General features: G+C 41.6%; 1 protein-coding gene across 2 annotated transcripts in view; it reads left to right on the top strand.

Annotated features, from left to right (window-relative positions):
• Positions 1 to 245: 245 nt before the first annotated feature.
• The window catches only part of ADCY2 (adenylate cyclase 2), a 205,924-nt gene continuing 192,075 nt past the window's right edge, over positions 246 to 14,094 (top strand). For both annotated transcript variants that reach the window (XM_058825658.1, XM_058825649.1), the window contains exon 1: positions 246 to 475. In XM_058825658.1, coding sequence (XP_058681641.1) covers positions 248 to 475 — 228 coding nt within the window. In that variant the 5' untranslated portion in view covers positions 246 to 247. The remainder of the gene's footprint in view (positions 476 to 14,094) is intronic.

Below are 14,094 nucleotides of genomic sequence, written 5' to 3'. Positions count from 1 at the left end.
GCGCCCCCGCCCCCGGGGGAGCCGGGCAAGGCATGTGCGTGCGGGGCGGCGCCTTCCGGAGGCGCACCGAGCCCCGGGCGGGCTGCGCGGCGGCCGCGGCATCCCGGCGCTCCGTGCCCATGCCGCCGCCGCGGCTCCTCCTCTCCGCCTCCCGCGCGGGAGCGCGCCCCGCTCCACTCCCCGGCTGCCTCCTGCGGCAGCGGCGGCGGCGGCGGCGCCTCTGAGGGACTTGCGCGGGCTCTGCCCGATGTGGCAAGAAGCGATGATGATGAGGAGGAGACGCCGCTACCTGCTAGAGCGGGCAGAGCAGGCGGGCGGCGGCTGCGGGGCGAGCGGCGAACAGTCCCGCTCCCGGGACTGGCTCTACGAGTCCTACTACTGCATGAGCCAGCAGCACCCGCTCATCGTCTTCCTGCTCCTCATCGTGATGGGCGCCTGCCTGGCTCTGCTCGCCGTCTTCTTCGCCTCCGGGCTGGTAAGAGACGCCTTCCCGGTCCGGGACCCGCTGCATCCCCGGGTTCCCGGGCATCCCCGCTGCCGCCGCCCGGCATCCCCGCTCCGGTCGCCCCGCTGGCATCTCCGCACCCGGCGCTCGCAGCCGAGGCGGACGGGGCGGGACGGGACGGGACGGGGCGGCCGAGAGCCGGTGCTGCGGCTCCTGCGGGGGAAAGTTGGTGGCGGCAGGCGCCGAGGTGGCGGCGGGGCCGGGGAGCCCCCGCCCGAACTTTGCTGCCCGGTATTTCGGGGCGACGCCGGAGCAGCGGCCGCGCGGCTGATGGAGCGAAAACTGAGTCAACAAGCGTATCGAGTTTAATTCACTTAATTCCTTGGCTCCTCTCTCTTCCAACTGGCGGCTTGGCCGTGGTGGCCTTTGTAGTGGCAGGGTTTTAAACGCCGCGCAAAAATGCGGTCCGTACCTGTATCTGAAGTAATATTTTTAGTGCAAGAGAGCAGGGGCTGTGCCTCTCCTTGTGCTAGCCCCCTCCATCCCCTGTGAGATCATTTTCTAGCGTTTGACCCATTTTCTCAAGAAAGCTTTTGGGACAGCGCAGCCTTCGTTTTCAAGGAAGGTGAAGTTTGGTTGGTCCGATGTCTTTTCTGCGTGCTCAGTGTGGGGTTTCCAGGCTTTAGGAAGAAAAATGTGTCACAGCAGCAGGTGACAGTCGGTATCAGTTTATCTCCCCTGAAATGGGTGGCGTTTTGCCCTTGCAAAGGAAAAGCTGCAGAGGGCAGTAAAATTCTTGGTCCTTTACAGAGTTTTCCTGCTGTTAACGATTAGAGGCAGGCTGTTGGCGTTACTGCATAGTTCTGAAGTAAATGGGTATTTGTGTGGTCTCAGACTCTTCCCCTACCTTAAAAAAACAAAGAAAAAGAAAAAAAAGAGAATCTTTTTACGGTCTTCTCGAAAGCTGAATGTTTACTGAATAGAGCTAGTTATCTCTAAAGGCAAGAATGAGCAGGTCGGTATAATCTAATGGATTCTCCTAGAGGCACTGCAGCGAGTGTTTGCTTATCCTTCTTTCTTGCTCGACCAAACTTTTGTCTTAAAACCTACAGGAGGTGCCTGCAGGATTAGCTAAGCCTTGAGTCGATACATGGTTTATTTCCTTTTGGTATTGGCTGTATTTTAAGCTTTTTGTTCAACCATTCCTACTAAATAGAAAACAGTTGTAAAAGTGAGGCTAGTAATGGTGATGCTTCATAATTCAGTTGTTTAATGTCCAAAGGCTTAAATTTTGGAGCTCTGTGTGCAAAATACAGGTTTGACCACTTACCTCTTTCGGGTATGTTAATGTGGGTGCTTGCCCACCAGGGCTGAAGGGACTGTTGGAAAGTGGAACTGGAAGTTTGTCAGGCAGAGTTAACTGTGGATATGTACACTGTACTTGCCCACAGTCAAGGTGGCAGAATTTGGGCTTGACACTGTTTAGTACCAAATTTTGTACTTTTCAGTGGTGGTATGATCTGCAGTTTGTTTACAAGTTGCATGTGGTTATTTTGGTAATTTCATCTCTTGAGGTAGATCATTCGCAGTAATGAAAGTGACATAAAACTGGACCCAGATGGAAGGACTGCTGAAAGTTATGGAAACAAAACTATGAGCTGGCTGAATCTTGCCAGGCGTTACTTCTTCAGAAAGAGTGACTTTAATAGTTCAGTCTGCATTTGGAATTCCAGACATACCGGAAGAGGGAACAAAATGCTTTTAAAACCGTTTTCCTGAGCCTTTATCTTCCTGTAGCTAACAACTGGATGGGTGAGTGGAGAAAGAGGTGGGCTTCATCCAAGTTTCCAGTCGACAGATGAAAGTAACCTCAGGCACAGAGAAAGCTTGCCTATATGGACTTCCAGCCAAAGGATGCTGGACAAAATCCTTTGGAACCCTGCCCAGAATTTCACCTAAAAGCGCTTTATTATAGTCTACTTTCTGGTTGCATTTGTGATTAAAGTATTTCTGAAGGTTTAGATCTGTTTCTCCTGCTTCTGAATGAAGGATACATATTTTATAGAGCTGTGGACTTTTAGTCTTTTTTTTTTTTTTTGTGCCTGGTGATATACAAGGGACATGGGGTTAGGAGTATCTGAGCCACAAAATCTGGTATTAATATCCTTATCTTTCATCTTGCACAACTTGTACAGGTGTGATTGTTTTGACAGAAGACCTAATTCTGTAGAGAAGACCCGGTGGAAGTGAAATGGGATGATTCTGTGCAGATCTGTGCTATGCATCTAAAGTTAAGGGAAATATTTCTTAGCAGTTGTTTCCTTTAGATTTTGGACAAAGCAGTTAAGATTTCACTGAAAATTACTTAAGCCTGTTGTGGAGAAGAAATTCCAGAATGACTCACTATAACACTCAGTTTGGATTTCTTGCTTGTGCTTCATAGAACAGCTTAGAACATGGAACGTGGGATTGGATATTGTTAGGGTGGATATTCATGAAGTATGAACCATTTTCGTATTCTAGACTGTTTTAAAAAAAAATGGAAACCAGTGGAAGTGAGAGGACTTCTTCCTTCTATTTTAATGTTTTATTTGGTTGTTAAAATATGTCACTTTGGTGTCTGAGTTGCCATTTTTTGTGTTTTTTCATGTGGCAAAGTATTCGTAAGTGTTCCCAAACAAAGCCAGGCACACAGGGGATGTATTTTACTTACTCAGCTCTTTCAACCTGTTAGAATACAAGCTATAGCCTTCCTGATTTCAGATGAAAAATTTATGAAAGCTGTTGCAAAATTACAGTAAACAAGATTACTTACAAAGTGTGCCTGGAAATCAGATTACTTTTCTTTCAGACAATGTACTGCTATTATTACTGAGAGAGGTTTCTTGGGAGATTTTGCTTTTGTTTCAGAGAACTATTGTGATTTTGACCTTTGGATTTAAGCACTCTATCTCCTCAAACACTAGATATAAAACTTGAGTCAGCTTGAATGATGACCATTTACAGCTTGTAATTTTAAATAATGTAGTGATAGTATCAACCTTTGAGTTTCCCGTGTCAGAGTATCCTCTCTGTTTCTCTACCTGGCATGAGCTGCAGGCTGGCAAAATGAGATCAGTCATCCATGTTTAGCTGCTGCTTTAATCGATAGAGAGTAAATTATTTTCTCAAACCTGCAAAAGCCTTTCAGGACTTAAAAATGCCAGAGTTCAGCTTCATTTTCTCTCTGACTATTGTGTTGTTCTTTCAGTGTAACATGTATGAAAAGCTCATTATTCGCCCATCTCTCCCTTTTTAGTACTAAAAGCTTATGGCCATTTTTAGTAGTGTCTAGAACAGTTTTGTCTCTGGCCGGAGCATGTCTCTTATAACTGCAGTTTGCAGGAGATTGAAAAAAAGAGCCATTTTTAAATTCATAGTGTGAATTATGAGAGTACCTGAAATATCTGAAATTGTGATTAATTTCTTACATGATTAAACAAAAGCTCTGAAGATAAGGATGATGCCCAAATTGCACAATTTATTGGAAGGCCACAACTTTCCTTTATCCATGCATTTTTCTAGACTTAAAGAGTGCCTACTCCATAGATAAAGGCTTCAATAAGAACCTACACTTCAGGGATATCAAAATCTTTTAGCACTTGTGCTGGAAGTGGGGGAAGATTTAAACCTGTTGGGATCTTCTTTCTGTTCCTTTTATGAAAACTTAATGGTTCACCAGGCTGCTTCCAGATAGACATGTTTTCTTTCAGGCTGGCCTGTTCCCCTTGCTCAAGACCTGTAAGCCTGATGTGTGGTGTCAACATTAGCTGCAGCCCTTATCTCCCTCCCAAATTCTCACTGCCATGTGTGACCTTGTAAAGCTCTTAAGATGTGGTTGCTGGTGTGTAGGCTCTGGTGTGTCAATGCATGTTTCTTGAGGGTGTCCTCGGCCAAGTGGGGCATGTGTTGGGCAAAAAGTGCTTCTGCAACGTGGCATGGTGTTGCCTTCCCTCTTCCAAAGCACTCTGAGATTGTTCTGGGTCGGCCACCTAAAGACTGGCTGTGGAGCAGAGGTATTAGTTGCCGCTTCAACCACTTCTTTGAAGTTCCTGAAAAGCTCAGGATCCTGCTGGTAGGCTCAGTTTAGATTTGTGAACTTTTTTATGGATTTATAAATGCAAGAAAACTAAAAGTTGGGTGCACATCTATTTTACTGACATACCCAAATACCTTCTGCAGCAAAAAGGGGCGTAGTCAGTGGTTCTTAAGAGGGAATACAATTACCTAGACGGATGTACCTGCAGCATGGCAGATGTACATTCTGCAGGAGTTGGTTTTCTGGCACCAGACTGACTGAATGTACCATCAGCTGATCCAAGAAGAAGTAGCTGCCTCATTCTGAAAGAGTATGTGAAAACTTTCTGGCTGCCAACCTGGTTGGCAGAGAACTGTTTCTGTGCAAGGGGAAAATCAGGAGAGTCCTGTAAGCCTCTTGGGGTTTGAACCAAGGTGTGCCATTTCTTCCCTCTAATTCGTGTTATTCCTGAAATAAATTCTTGCTGTTTCTGGTAAAAGCTGGACATCAGCCAAGCCTTTCCAGATTTCCATGATCAGAATCTCATCTTGAAATGAAGAGGGAAAAGTCTTCCAGGTCCATGTGGAAAGAGTAGTTTTAGCATGTTTCATCATTCTCTAAAAGCCTCTGAATATGTACCTCTGGTAACGTTCTCATCTCATCAGTTTGCCTCTGAAAAATTCATCCATCCACACCAAAAGGTCACCACACTGACTATGTGATTTTGTATCTGTATTCTTGAGATGCTCTGTTACAACTTAATTGCATGGAATAATACAGGCATACTATAAGACCATTTCTACTCTCAATTTTAAGATATCTTTTGAGATCAACCCTATGCAATTTACAGCTTTTTTAGTTTAAGAGCACCAACTGTTTTCCCAAAGCCCAAGAATACCCAAGGTCTGAAAATGTTCCTTGTAATCCTTGCAGACTGAAAGTAAGCCAAAGCATCTGTTAACAGTGTTTTCAAACTCCAATATATTCATTCCCCCAAGAAGAAAGCTAAATCACAGCAAAAGTAATGAAGAAAGAAAATCCTCACTAATTGAAGGACAAGCAGAGTTTTTTTTGCATGCTTGATGCTATGGTTGTTGTGCTCAGGTGGTATCCTACCTGTCCTTAAACTCTTTCTACCATACTACTGCTGCTGCCGACCTGAGAAGGAATTCAAAATAAACATCAATGTATTTCCAATGCCTTTTCTTTCCACAGTTCCAGTTATAATCGACTGTACTGTTCTGCTTTCAAGTCCCCTATTAAAATGTTCCATGAGGAAACTCCATGTTTCTAATTATTTTTTTCTTGTCTCTAGACATCATATAGCAGGATATTCTTCTAGCTATAGTTGCTGGTTGGTTGATATGGTCTTAGGATATTGCTGTCCCTGCCAGATGTTCCTTCTGGTGTTCTCTGAGAGTGACTTTTTAAAGGCAGTATTATCTCTTTGGTCAGGCAGGAAAGGTTGCTGTATCTTCCTGTCTGAAGCAGGAATTGCCTGGCTTTCTGTCTGGTTTCAGTCCTCAGTGCTGCATCAGTCTGGGCTGCTCCTTTCATTCGCTAATGACACTTGCAGTGCATCTGTGGTTACTTTTATTGCTGCTAAGAGCTTGTCTCATGTGCCAGTCCCTAACAAGTCTGGAAACAGAGCCATCAAGTTAATGAGGTGCTGGTGGCAACCACACTTTTCATGCCTCTGTTTCATCTTTCATATTGAAAAACCTAAATTCTGAACAAGAATTGGATAAAACTATGAGTATGGCAATATTGGAAAAATGCTTAGCCTTTAATTGTAATCTTAATAAATTGAAGTTTTATGAATACTTTGGCAATAGAAAACTTATTTAATGCCACAATTTGTGACTCAAAACGGTGGATCCACAACTGCTAATCATTACTGCAGCTGACAGACATGATAAATAACATTCTGACTAGTGCTGTTTACTGATGTGCAATGGGAATAAGACAGATGATGGATTGGGCTCTGATTGTCTGCTGTCTTTATCAGCCTCAAGCCAGGTATGTGGATTCACAAATCCTCTACTGGCAACTTCATAGTGGATCTGCCAAGGACTTGTCAATACTTGCCTGCCTATCTTCCTTAAACTTTTATAATTTGGTTTCAAGTTCCTTGTTGTGGACAGATATATCCAACCCATTTGTTGGCTCCTACAAAATAATGAATATATTTCTTTGAGCCTTCAAGGGCTCTTCTAGATTAAGAATCTTAGCCAGAGATCACGGTCCCTGCATTTAAACTGTGATTAAGAAAACTTCTTGTTATAACAGTAGTGGTCACTGGAGCCTTCCAGGCTGCTCCATGGAGGACTCCAAACTGATGGAGACACTTCACACAGACAGATGTGTTCTGCAAATCTCTCAAGCAGCTGGGTGTGCTGGGGAGCAGAGTGCAGCTGAGCACCAGTAGTGTTTGATTCTGTGCCTACCTCCCCAGTCACAGCAGAGCTGTGATCCCAGATAATTACGTGCTGCCATAGTAGCTTCTGCATATTTAAAAAAGAATTGAATCAGCTCAAGCCATGTTGACCTGTGATGATGAGAAGACACCAACAGATTAAACTTCTGTTTTGGGGCATCTGGATCCAAAAATAAGTGAATTGGCACAGTCCTGCCCTTTTTTCCCTGACTTTTTATTTCTTTGAGCATCAAACCTAATGAAAAAAGCTAAAACTCAAAACAGCTCAATAAATTTTCTTTTCCATATATTTTCTTTTTATATCTTGAATAAACAACCTTCAGACACTGACCCTGATTCAGGTGATGCTGAAAATTGAAGGGACTTTTGCACCATCTGTACGGAGGAGTGTGAGGCTGTGTCTACACTTACTCTCGCAGTTGTCTCTTTTACCACCCTGTATAAAAGGGTGGTTTATCTCTTCTCTAAACAGAACTCTTGTTTTGAGTGGTGCATATATGATATAAAAGCCCCTTGTTGTTTCTGGTGTGATCCTGTTCCAGGTTTGTGTCTGGGAGAGGCAGAGGAAACGACTACAAATGATGACATGTTGGTCTGAACATGTTCTTCTTTCACCATCCATGATTCTAGTTTTGGAGGTTTTCTTACCTGGAAGGTGTGCTTCAGAGTGCAGGAGCAATGGCTTCTGGCTGCATATCCCAGACACCAGCTGGGATGAGAGGTGCTCCAGCTCACCTCTCTGTTTCCCAATAGCTTCTCAGAGCTGCTCAGTGAGGTTTGCAAAAGTAGTTAGAACTTACTTTTTTCCACCTGCCTCCTCACAGCTGAACTGTGTGCTGTGGGACCTTTTAAAGACCCTGAATGATATGGATGGCACAGGGGATTTGCTCACTGACTGGATAAATGGGATTGCTGTCCTTCAATTTCAGGTAAAATTTCCATATGCCTTTCTCCAATTTGCTAGTACTTTGGTCAGTCTGGCAGGAAAATCCTAGGAAGACAAGATTCCCCCCAGCTCCTTTTCCAGCAACACTGATTTCAGGACTTGGACACATTGCTTCCTCTGAGAGAAGTGTTAGGAAAACAGATGCTCTTTTACCTTGGCTCAGCACCTGCTTGACAGTGCTCCCATTCCTATAGAATTGTTTAGGTTGGAAAAGATCCTTAAAGTAATCAAATCCAGTCATTAATCCAGCACTTCCAGGTCCACCATTAAGCCATGTCCCTAAATGACACATCTACATGGGTTTTAAATACCTCCAGGAATGGTGACTTCAGCACTTCCCTGGGTAGCCTGTTCACCCCTTGGTGAAGAGACTTTTCCTAATATGCAATCTAAACCTCCCTTGGTGCAATTTGAGGCCGTTTTCTCTTTTCCTTTTTTTTGTTATTGGGTGAAAGAGACCAAGACCCACCTTGCTCTGCCTTTCAGGTAATTGTAGAAAGTATTAAGGCCCCCACTGAACAACTTTTTCTCCAGGCTAGACAACCCCAGTTCCTTCAGCTGCTCCTCATAAATCTCTTGAGTTGCTTCATATACCTTGGCAGGTGGGTGGATTCTCTTGCCTTGCTACAGGCACTGTGATGCTCCTTTGTAGCAGCACAGTGGTCTGAGAACTGTCTAGTCTGGTCAAGACCTAGGAGGACATGGATGGGAAGCTTGTCCAGACCAGTAGCTTGTCCTGTAAACCCCACTGGGGATTCCTACCCTGATATCTCATGCCAGAAAATGGCCACAGACTCTCACTGGGGCTTGTTTTCTGCACAAGTGGGCTCTGGGAATTTTTAAACCTGACTGATAGGTGGTGGGATTTTATAAAGTTGCTTCAAATAATGTGAAATCTGTTTAACAATAAAACAATTTACCAGATTGGTTTTGCTTTCTTTGATTTTTATTATTTTCTTACCCGTGCTTTAATGAAATAGAGTAACAGTACTTATGAAAAAGCCCTGACACATTTTGTCTGCAAATACAGACAAAAATGCCTGTATTTGCAGAATCTGTTTTGCTCTATTTCTTATGATTTAGTCTCAAGTTTTACTCCTGAAATGTTAGTTGGCAGTTATACTTTAAATGTAAGTTAACATGTTTGTAATGTTTATTTGAAATTTTATCACAGTAGAAATAATAGCCATTGCAGAATGGGGTCCTGATTGTGGAGTCAGAAATAAAATAAGAAATATCTTAGGTTTGAAGACAGTTGAACTGAGAGACATGTGAGAGTGTGGAAAGCATCCTTAGGGGAATAAACTTTAAGAACGTTGTTGCGATACTAATAATGGTGTTTAGTATGTAATTGCACAACCTTAGGAAACACTTCAAAAGTAATTACAAAATGACAGTAGTGCCTTTCAATATTAAAGCTGTTTTTCATGCTACCCTATTATGCGTCTTCGTTAAACCTTAGGAATATTCTTGCAAAATGTACTTTTAAAAGACCCATTAGAGAGAGGAGCCTAAGTGTACCTTTTCTTCCTTAAACGGACCCTTAAAATGAGCAGTTTCCTTGTGAGCTGAAGCTCATGTGCTCCCTGGTTCAAATTTTGTCATTCTTACTTTTAAGTGAGTTGCATCTTGACACTTTTTCTTGATTACAGCCAGATTCTCAAGTTATTATGTCAGGAGGAAAATGGTGAGGGAAAGCCACCTTTTAGCTTCGACTTAAAAGTGACAGCCAAAATATGTAACTGTCAGTATTAAATAGCTCCAAGAGTCAGATGAGTACTTCTGACTTCTGCAAATCTAAATAAGTATTTCAGACTTTCATGAATCTGTATGGGTACACTATAATTTCACTTTTTGTACATGTTGCAGTGCAGTTAATCTGAAAAATATGTCTTTGAGTCTTGTGAAGTATTGTATTATCCATAATGTTTAGCTGATGGAGCTTTTTCAATGACATGTTTTGAATATATTTAACTAAAAAATATATATTCTTTCTAAGTGTTTTACTCAATTTATCTTCCATATATTGTGATTTGTATAAATAGTAGTTGCATTTATTGGACAGTTTCTTTAACAGTGTTTTTATAATATAAGGAAGGATTTTGAGAATATCTGAAAAGCAAGCTAAACTGACTTATTAACCCACCTTTTTTGAGAGGAAGTCAGAACCAATGCATGTAGAATAAAGTATGCAAGAAAGATATTTTGATCACTAAATTTACATTAAAAATTAATAAATTACGTGAGTAGGTTCCAATTACCTCTGGAGCCTGAAATAATTAGTTTCATCAAGGTACAGATTTTTTGCTCACTTTTCTGCTTGCTGAATCCCCCCTCTTCTGAAGGGGACACTTCAGGGAGCAGGATGTAATTAACTGTCCTTGCTCTCTGGGACATGGTTTATCTTCTGTGGCTGCCAGCTACTGCCACTGAGTAGGACAATTTTAGAAGTGCACCCAGCTGAGTGTTGTAGCCACTAGTAACTGGGTTTGACCATCCTGCTTTTCTTATGCTCTTACATGTTTTAAAGTAAAGCTTTTGATAATTGCCAGCCTAAGAGAAGGCTGAGATGCTGCTGGATGACCAAAAGGCATGGCAGTCCTGTTCACATTCCCAGACTCTGTTCCTGGGCCCTCTGAACCCCAGCTTATTAAATAGAGAGTTGTATGCACTGGCAGATTTTATCTGACATGTGGTTAACCAGAGGAGAGGACACAAATCGATGGAAAATAAACCAAGGGAGAGAAAACTGCTGATGTGGCAAATGAGGATGTGTAAAAAAAACCCCACTCACTGTTCAGGTTGAGTGCATGGTGTTTGCACGGGGCATATTTTTAAATATGAAATATATAGGCCCACACATCCTGGTTCTACCACTTATGTTTTTGGCAGGGATAGGTGTCTGTTCTCTATTCCATGGCATGTGATACAGTAGGAATGGTCAGGAGCTCATGGGGTTCTGGCTACACCTTTGCAAGCAGATAGCTCCAGTGGAGGTTGTTCCTCTTGGCTGATGAACATCAGAAGAGCTGGATTAAAGGACAGTTGTGCTCAATCCGTGCAGAGAAGAGAAACCTTAAAACCAAGTGTTACTCTTTCAGAATCTAGCCACTGTGTTGCAGCTTTGACTATTCTTGAAAACTATCCTTTCTTCCTTTTCATTCATTTGGAAATGGTGATTGAACCAGAATTATGGCGTTCATCGTGCATTGAGGGGGCATTGTGATGTTCTCTCTTCTCTATTCTATTTTGCCATGTTCTGCATTTCAGGCTGCTTTTTGACTGCTGGTGAGCATCTAAATGATGTTTTCATGGGTCTAGCTATGATAAACACCAAATATCTCTAAGTATTAGTTGCCAGCCAAGAGCTTGTTGTCATGTGTATAAAGTTAGGATTGCTCTGTCTGAGGTGCATCTCTGCACACACATCTCTGCTGAAATTCACCTGCTATTTTCTTGCTCTGTAGTGACTCTTATGAGATCCTTTTGTGTTTCTTCATAGCTGACCCTCATCTTTGCCAGACTGCTGTTCAGCCCTTTTCCAAACTGTTTATGGATATTTTGAACATATACCATAAGATTCCTGAGGACTTTGGTACCTTTGTTTGTTACAGTTTTTCCTGGTAGATGCCAGACATGCTGGGACTTCCCTTTGTCTTTGAGAGGGATCCCAGGAGAGACTGGCATTGCATCACGTCTGTCTTTGGATACTGGGGAACTTTTGGGTGCAGGTTACATGCTACTACAGGTCCACCATTACAGTTTTAGCTCTTTCTTCTTTGAGTCTTATTGGCCCTTTCTGGTGAATTCTGACTGCTTGTAGTGATTTTTTAAATTACGTTTCATGTTTTTGCTTTTGTCTGTAATGCCTTGCATTAATGCTTCAATTTGAAACAGACTTTCTGATTTATTCCTCCTGCATAGATTATTTTGGAATGAGAATTATCCCACAATGGGCACAGATAAAAAAATAAAACAAAAAACCAAAAACTAACAACCAAAGTGCTTTCTACTACAGTCTGTTTGTCTCTAGTTGTTCTTTTTAATATCTGCCTAATCTGTTTGTTTGGAAGTTCTTTAGCAGGATGCCATGACTCCTGATTATATTTCAAAAAGAATTCACTATTTATTTGTATACTCTTAAAAATAATTTCTCAAGCAAATTCTTTTCTTGGCCTGCATTACTGAGTCTTTATATTAATTAAGCCTTTATATTAAATCCTTTTTTATTATCCCCTTTTAGGTTGTTGTGTTGTTTTTTGGTGTTTTTTTTTTTTTATCCTCTACAGAAGATAAATTTTAGAAGCTTCCTTACTTGGATGTTGTGACATTCTGGTTGTATTTTGGTCTTTCTCAAGTTGTTTAGGGGAATTGATTAGCTTTTGCCCTATGCCTCTGAGTTTTATAGTGTCTTCAGGCTACCTACAAAGATTTTAATCTGTAAGCTTATAGCTCCCCCTTTCAATTCTAGTGTTTAGGTTTTATTTTTCATTTGTTTTCTTAACAAGCTTTGTCATTGTTGTAAAGAAACCCCTGAATAGCAATATTTCGTGGACCAGGTTCTTGCCATTTCTTGAGACCAGACTGTTGTCAAGATTGTTTTGTCTTTCTTTGTATGGGCAGGTTTGTCTGTGTACTTGTTTTGTTTTGTTTTTCAGCAGTGCATGAGACACAGACTGTGGTCTCAGCTTCCATCTGCTGTTGTGATGCTTAGCAAGTCCATCTGGGAGCCACTAAAGTGTCCCTTGATCTGCTGTGTTTTCTTCTTTGACAGCCTTCCTTATATCTGCATGATAACTAGTCCTCCAAGTAATTTATTTTTATGAGGCTTTGCTGTTCAGTCTTTTTTTTTGGCTCATAGCCACTTTATAATATTTTTTTAATTCTCTTAGATTGTTAATACAGGTCTTTCTTCAGTCCCTTGTGAACAGTGTGGCTTTCAGTCTTTTCCTATTTTTTCATTATTGTGCTGATGATTTTTTACACCAAGTTTTCAGGAAGACTATTGTGTAAATAATGCTTCAACAACAGGCATTTTTGTTCTTCCATCTACCTTCCTAGGCTTGTAGAGAAGAGTGTATCTTTTCATATGGTGTCCTATTACTCTGCCAGATTTTAAAAAGAGAGTCTGTTCTGCCTTTCCTTTGCTGAAACCTTCTTAGCTGAGTTTAATCAACTTCTGTCCTTTAGTTGAGACTCACTGTTCGACTTGACATTACTGCTTCTCTTTAACCGTGTACTCTGTTTCTGTAACAATCAATCTGTAACATTCAATTTGAATGTTTTCCTGTGATATTGGAAGTGCCAGCAAAATCATTCTTATCTTTTCTTTGTTAAGCTCAGTTGCCTTCTAGAGAAAAAATCCCTATTTCCCAAATATCCCAGTTTCTTTGAGTTCCCTTTTGAGCACATTTTCTTAGCTGCTTATTGAACTTTTGCTTGCCAACCGGCTGGGGTTGTTTTTTTTTTTTTGTTTTTTTGTTTTTTTGCTTGTTTATTTTGTTGTTGTTGTTGCTGTTGTTGTTGCTGTTTTTTGGTTTTTTGTTTTTTTGATTAGTGGTTTGGTTTTGGTTTTTTTTTTTTTTGATAATTTCCAGGAATGCTACAACTACTTTCTCCACTAGCAACAAATATTTTTTCTCCAGAAATTTTCTTCCAACTTCTTATGTTACTGTCATTTGCACAGCATCCATGGGACCTCCAAAGAGCCTTTCCAAAGCCTCTATGAGTCTGATATTTTTTGCATTAAACAGAGAAGTCTGATCTCTGGTATGACTTTGTGTTCCTGATAATCATTGCTACAACACCAAAGCAGGCAAGATTCACTTATGGCTATCAGGCAAACTTGGAAAAATCTGGATGCCATAGTTTTCTACTGATTTAGAATATAAATAATATCTATATGTGACTGGACTTACTAAAAAAAACCCCACTTGCCAAAAGTGCTTGGCTTGGTAGTCAGGCACGTGTGGTCAGATGGGTGTTCACAAGACATGCAGGGTTGGCCACTGTATTGCCATTGTTAGTGCTGTGTGCTCACAGGGACATTGCCTGAAATGCCAGAGAACAGTTTTGTTGGATTGCAGCAGAGGGGCTGCAAAACTGCACGCTTCTCTTATGGGGAACACATTTACAGCACACATGGTTCGTGGCTTTGAAGCCTGGGGAAATGCTTCATGTGGCCAGAATGTCATCTGAAGGGTTTGGAT

Source organism: Ammospiza caudacuta, chromosome 1 (genome assembly GCF_027887145.1).
Source record: "Ammospiza caudacuta isolate bAmmCau1 chromosome 1, bAmmCau1.pri, whole genome shotgun sequence".
In the NCBI taxonomy this organism is placed as follows: domain Eukaryota; kingdom Metazoa; phylum Chordata; class Aves; order Passeriformes; family Passerellidae; genus Ammospiza; species Ammospiza caudacuta.
Note: the sequence above shows the minus strand (reverse complement) of the source record. Positions and strands in the feature narration are given on the sequence as shown.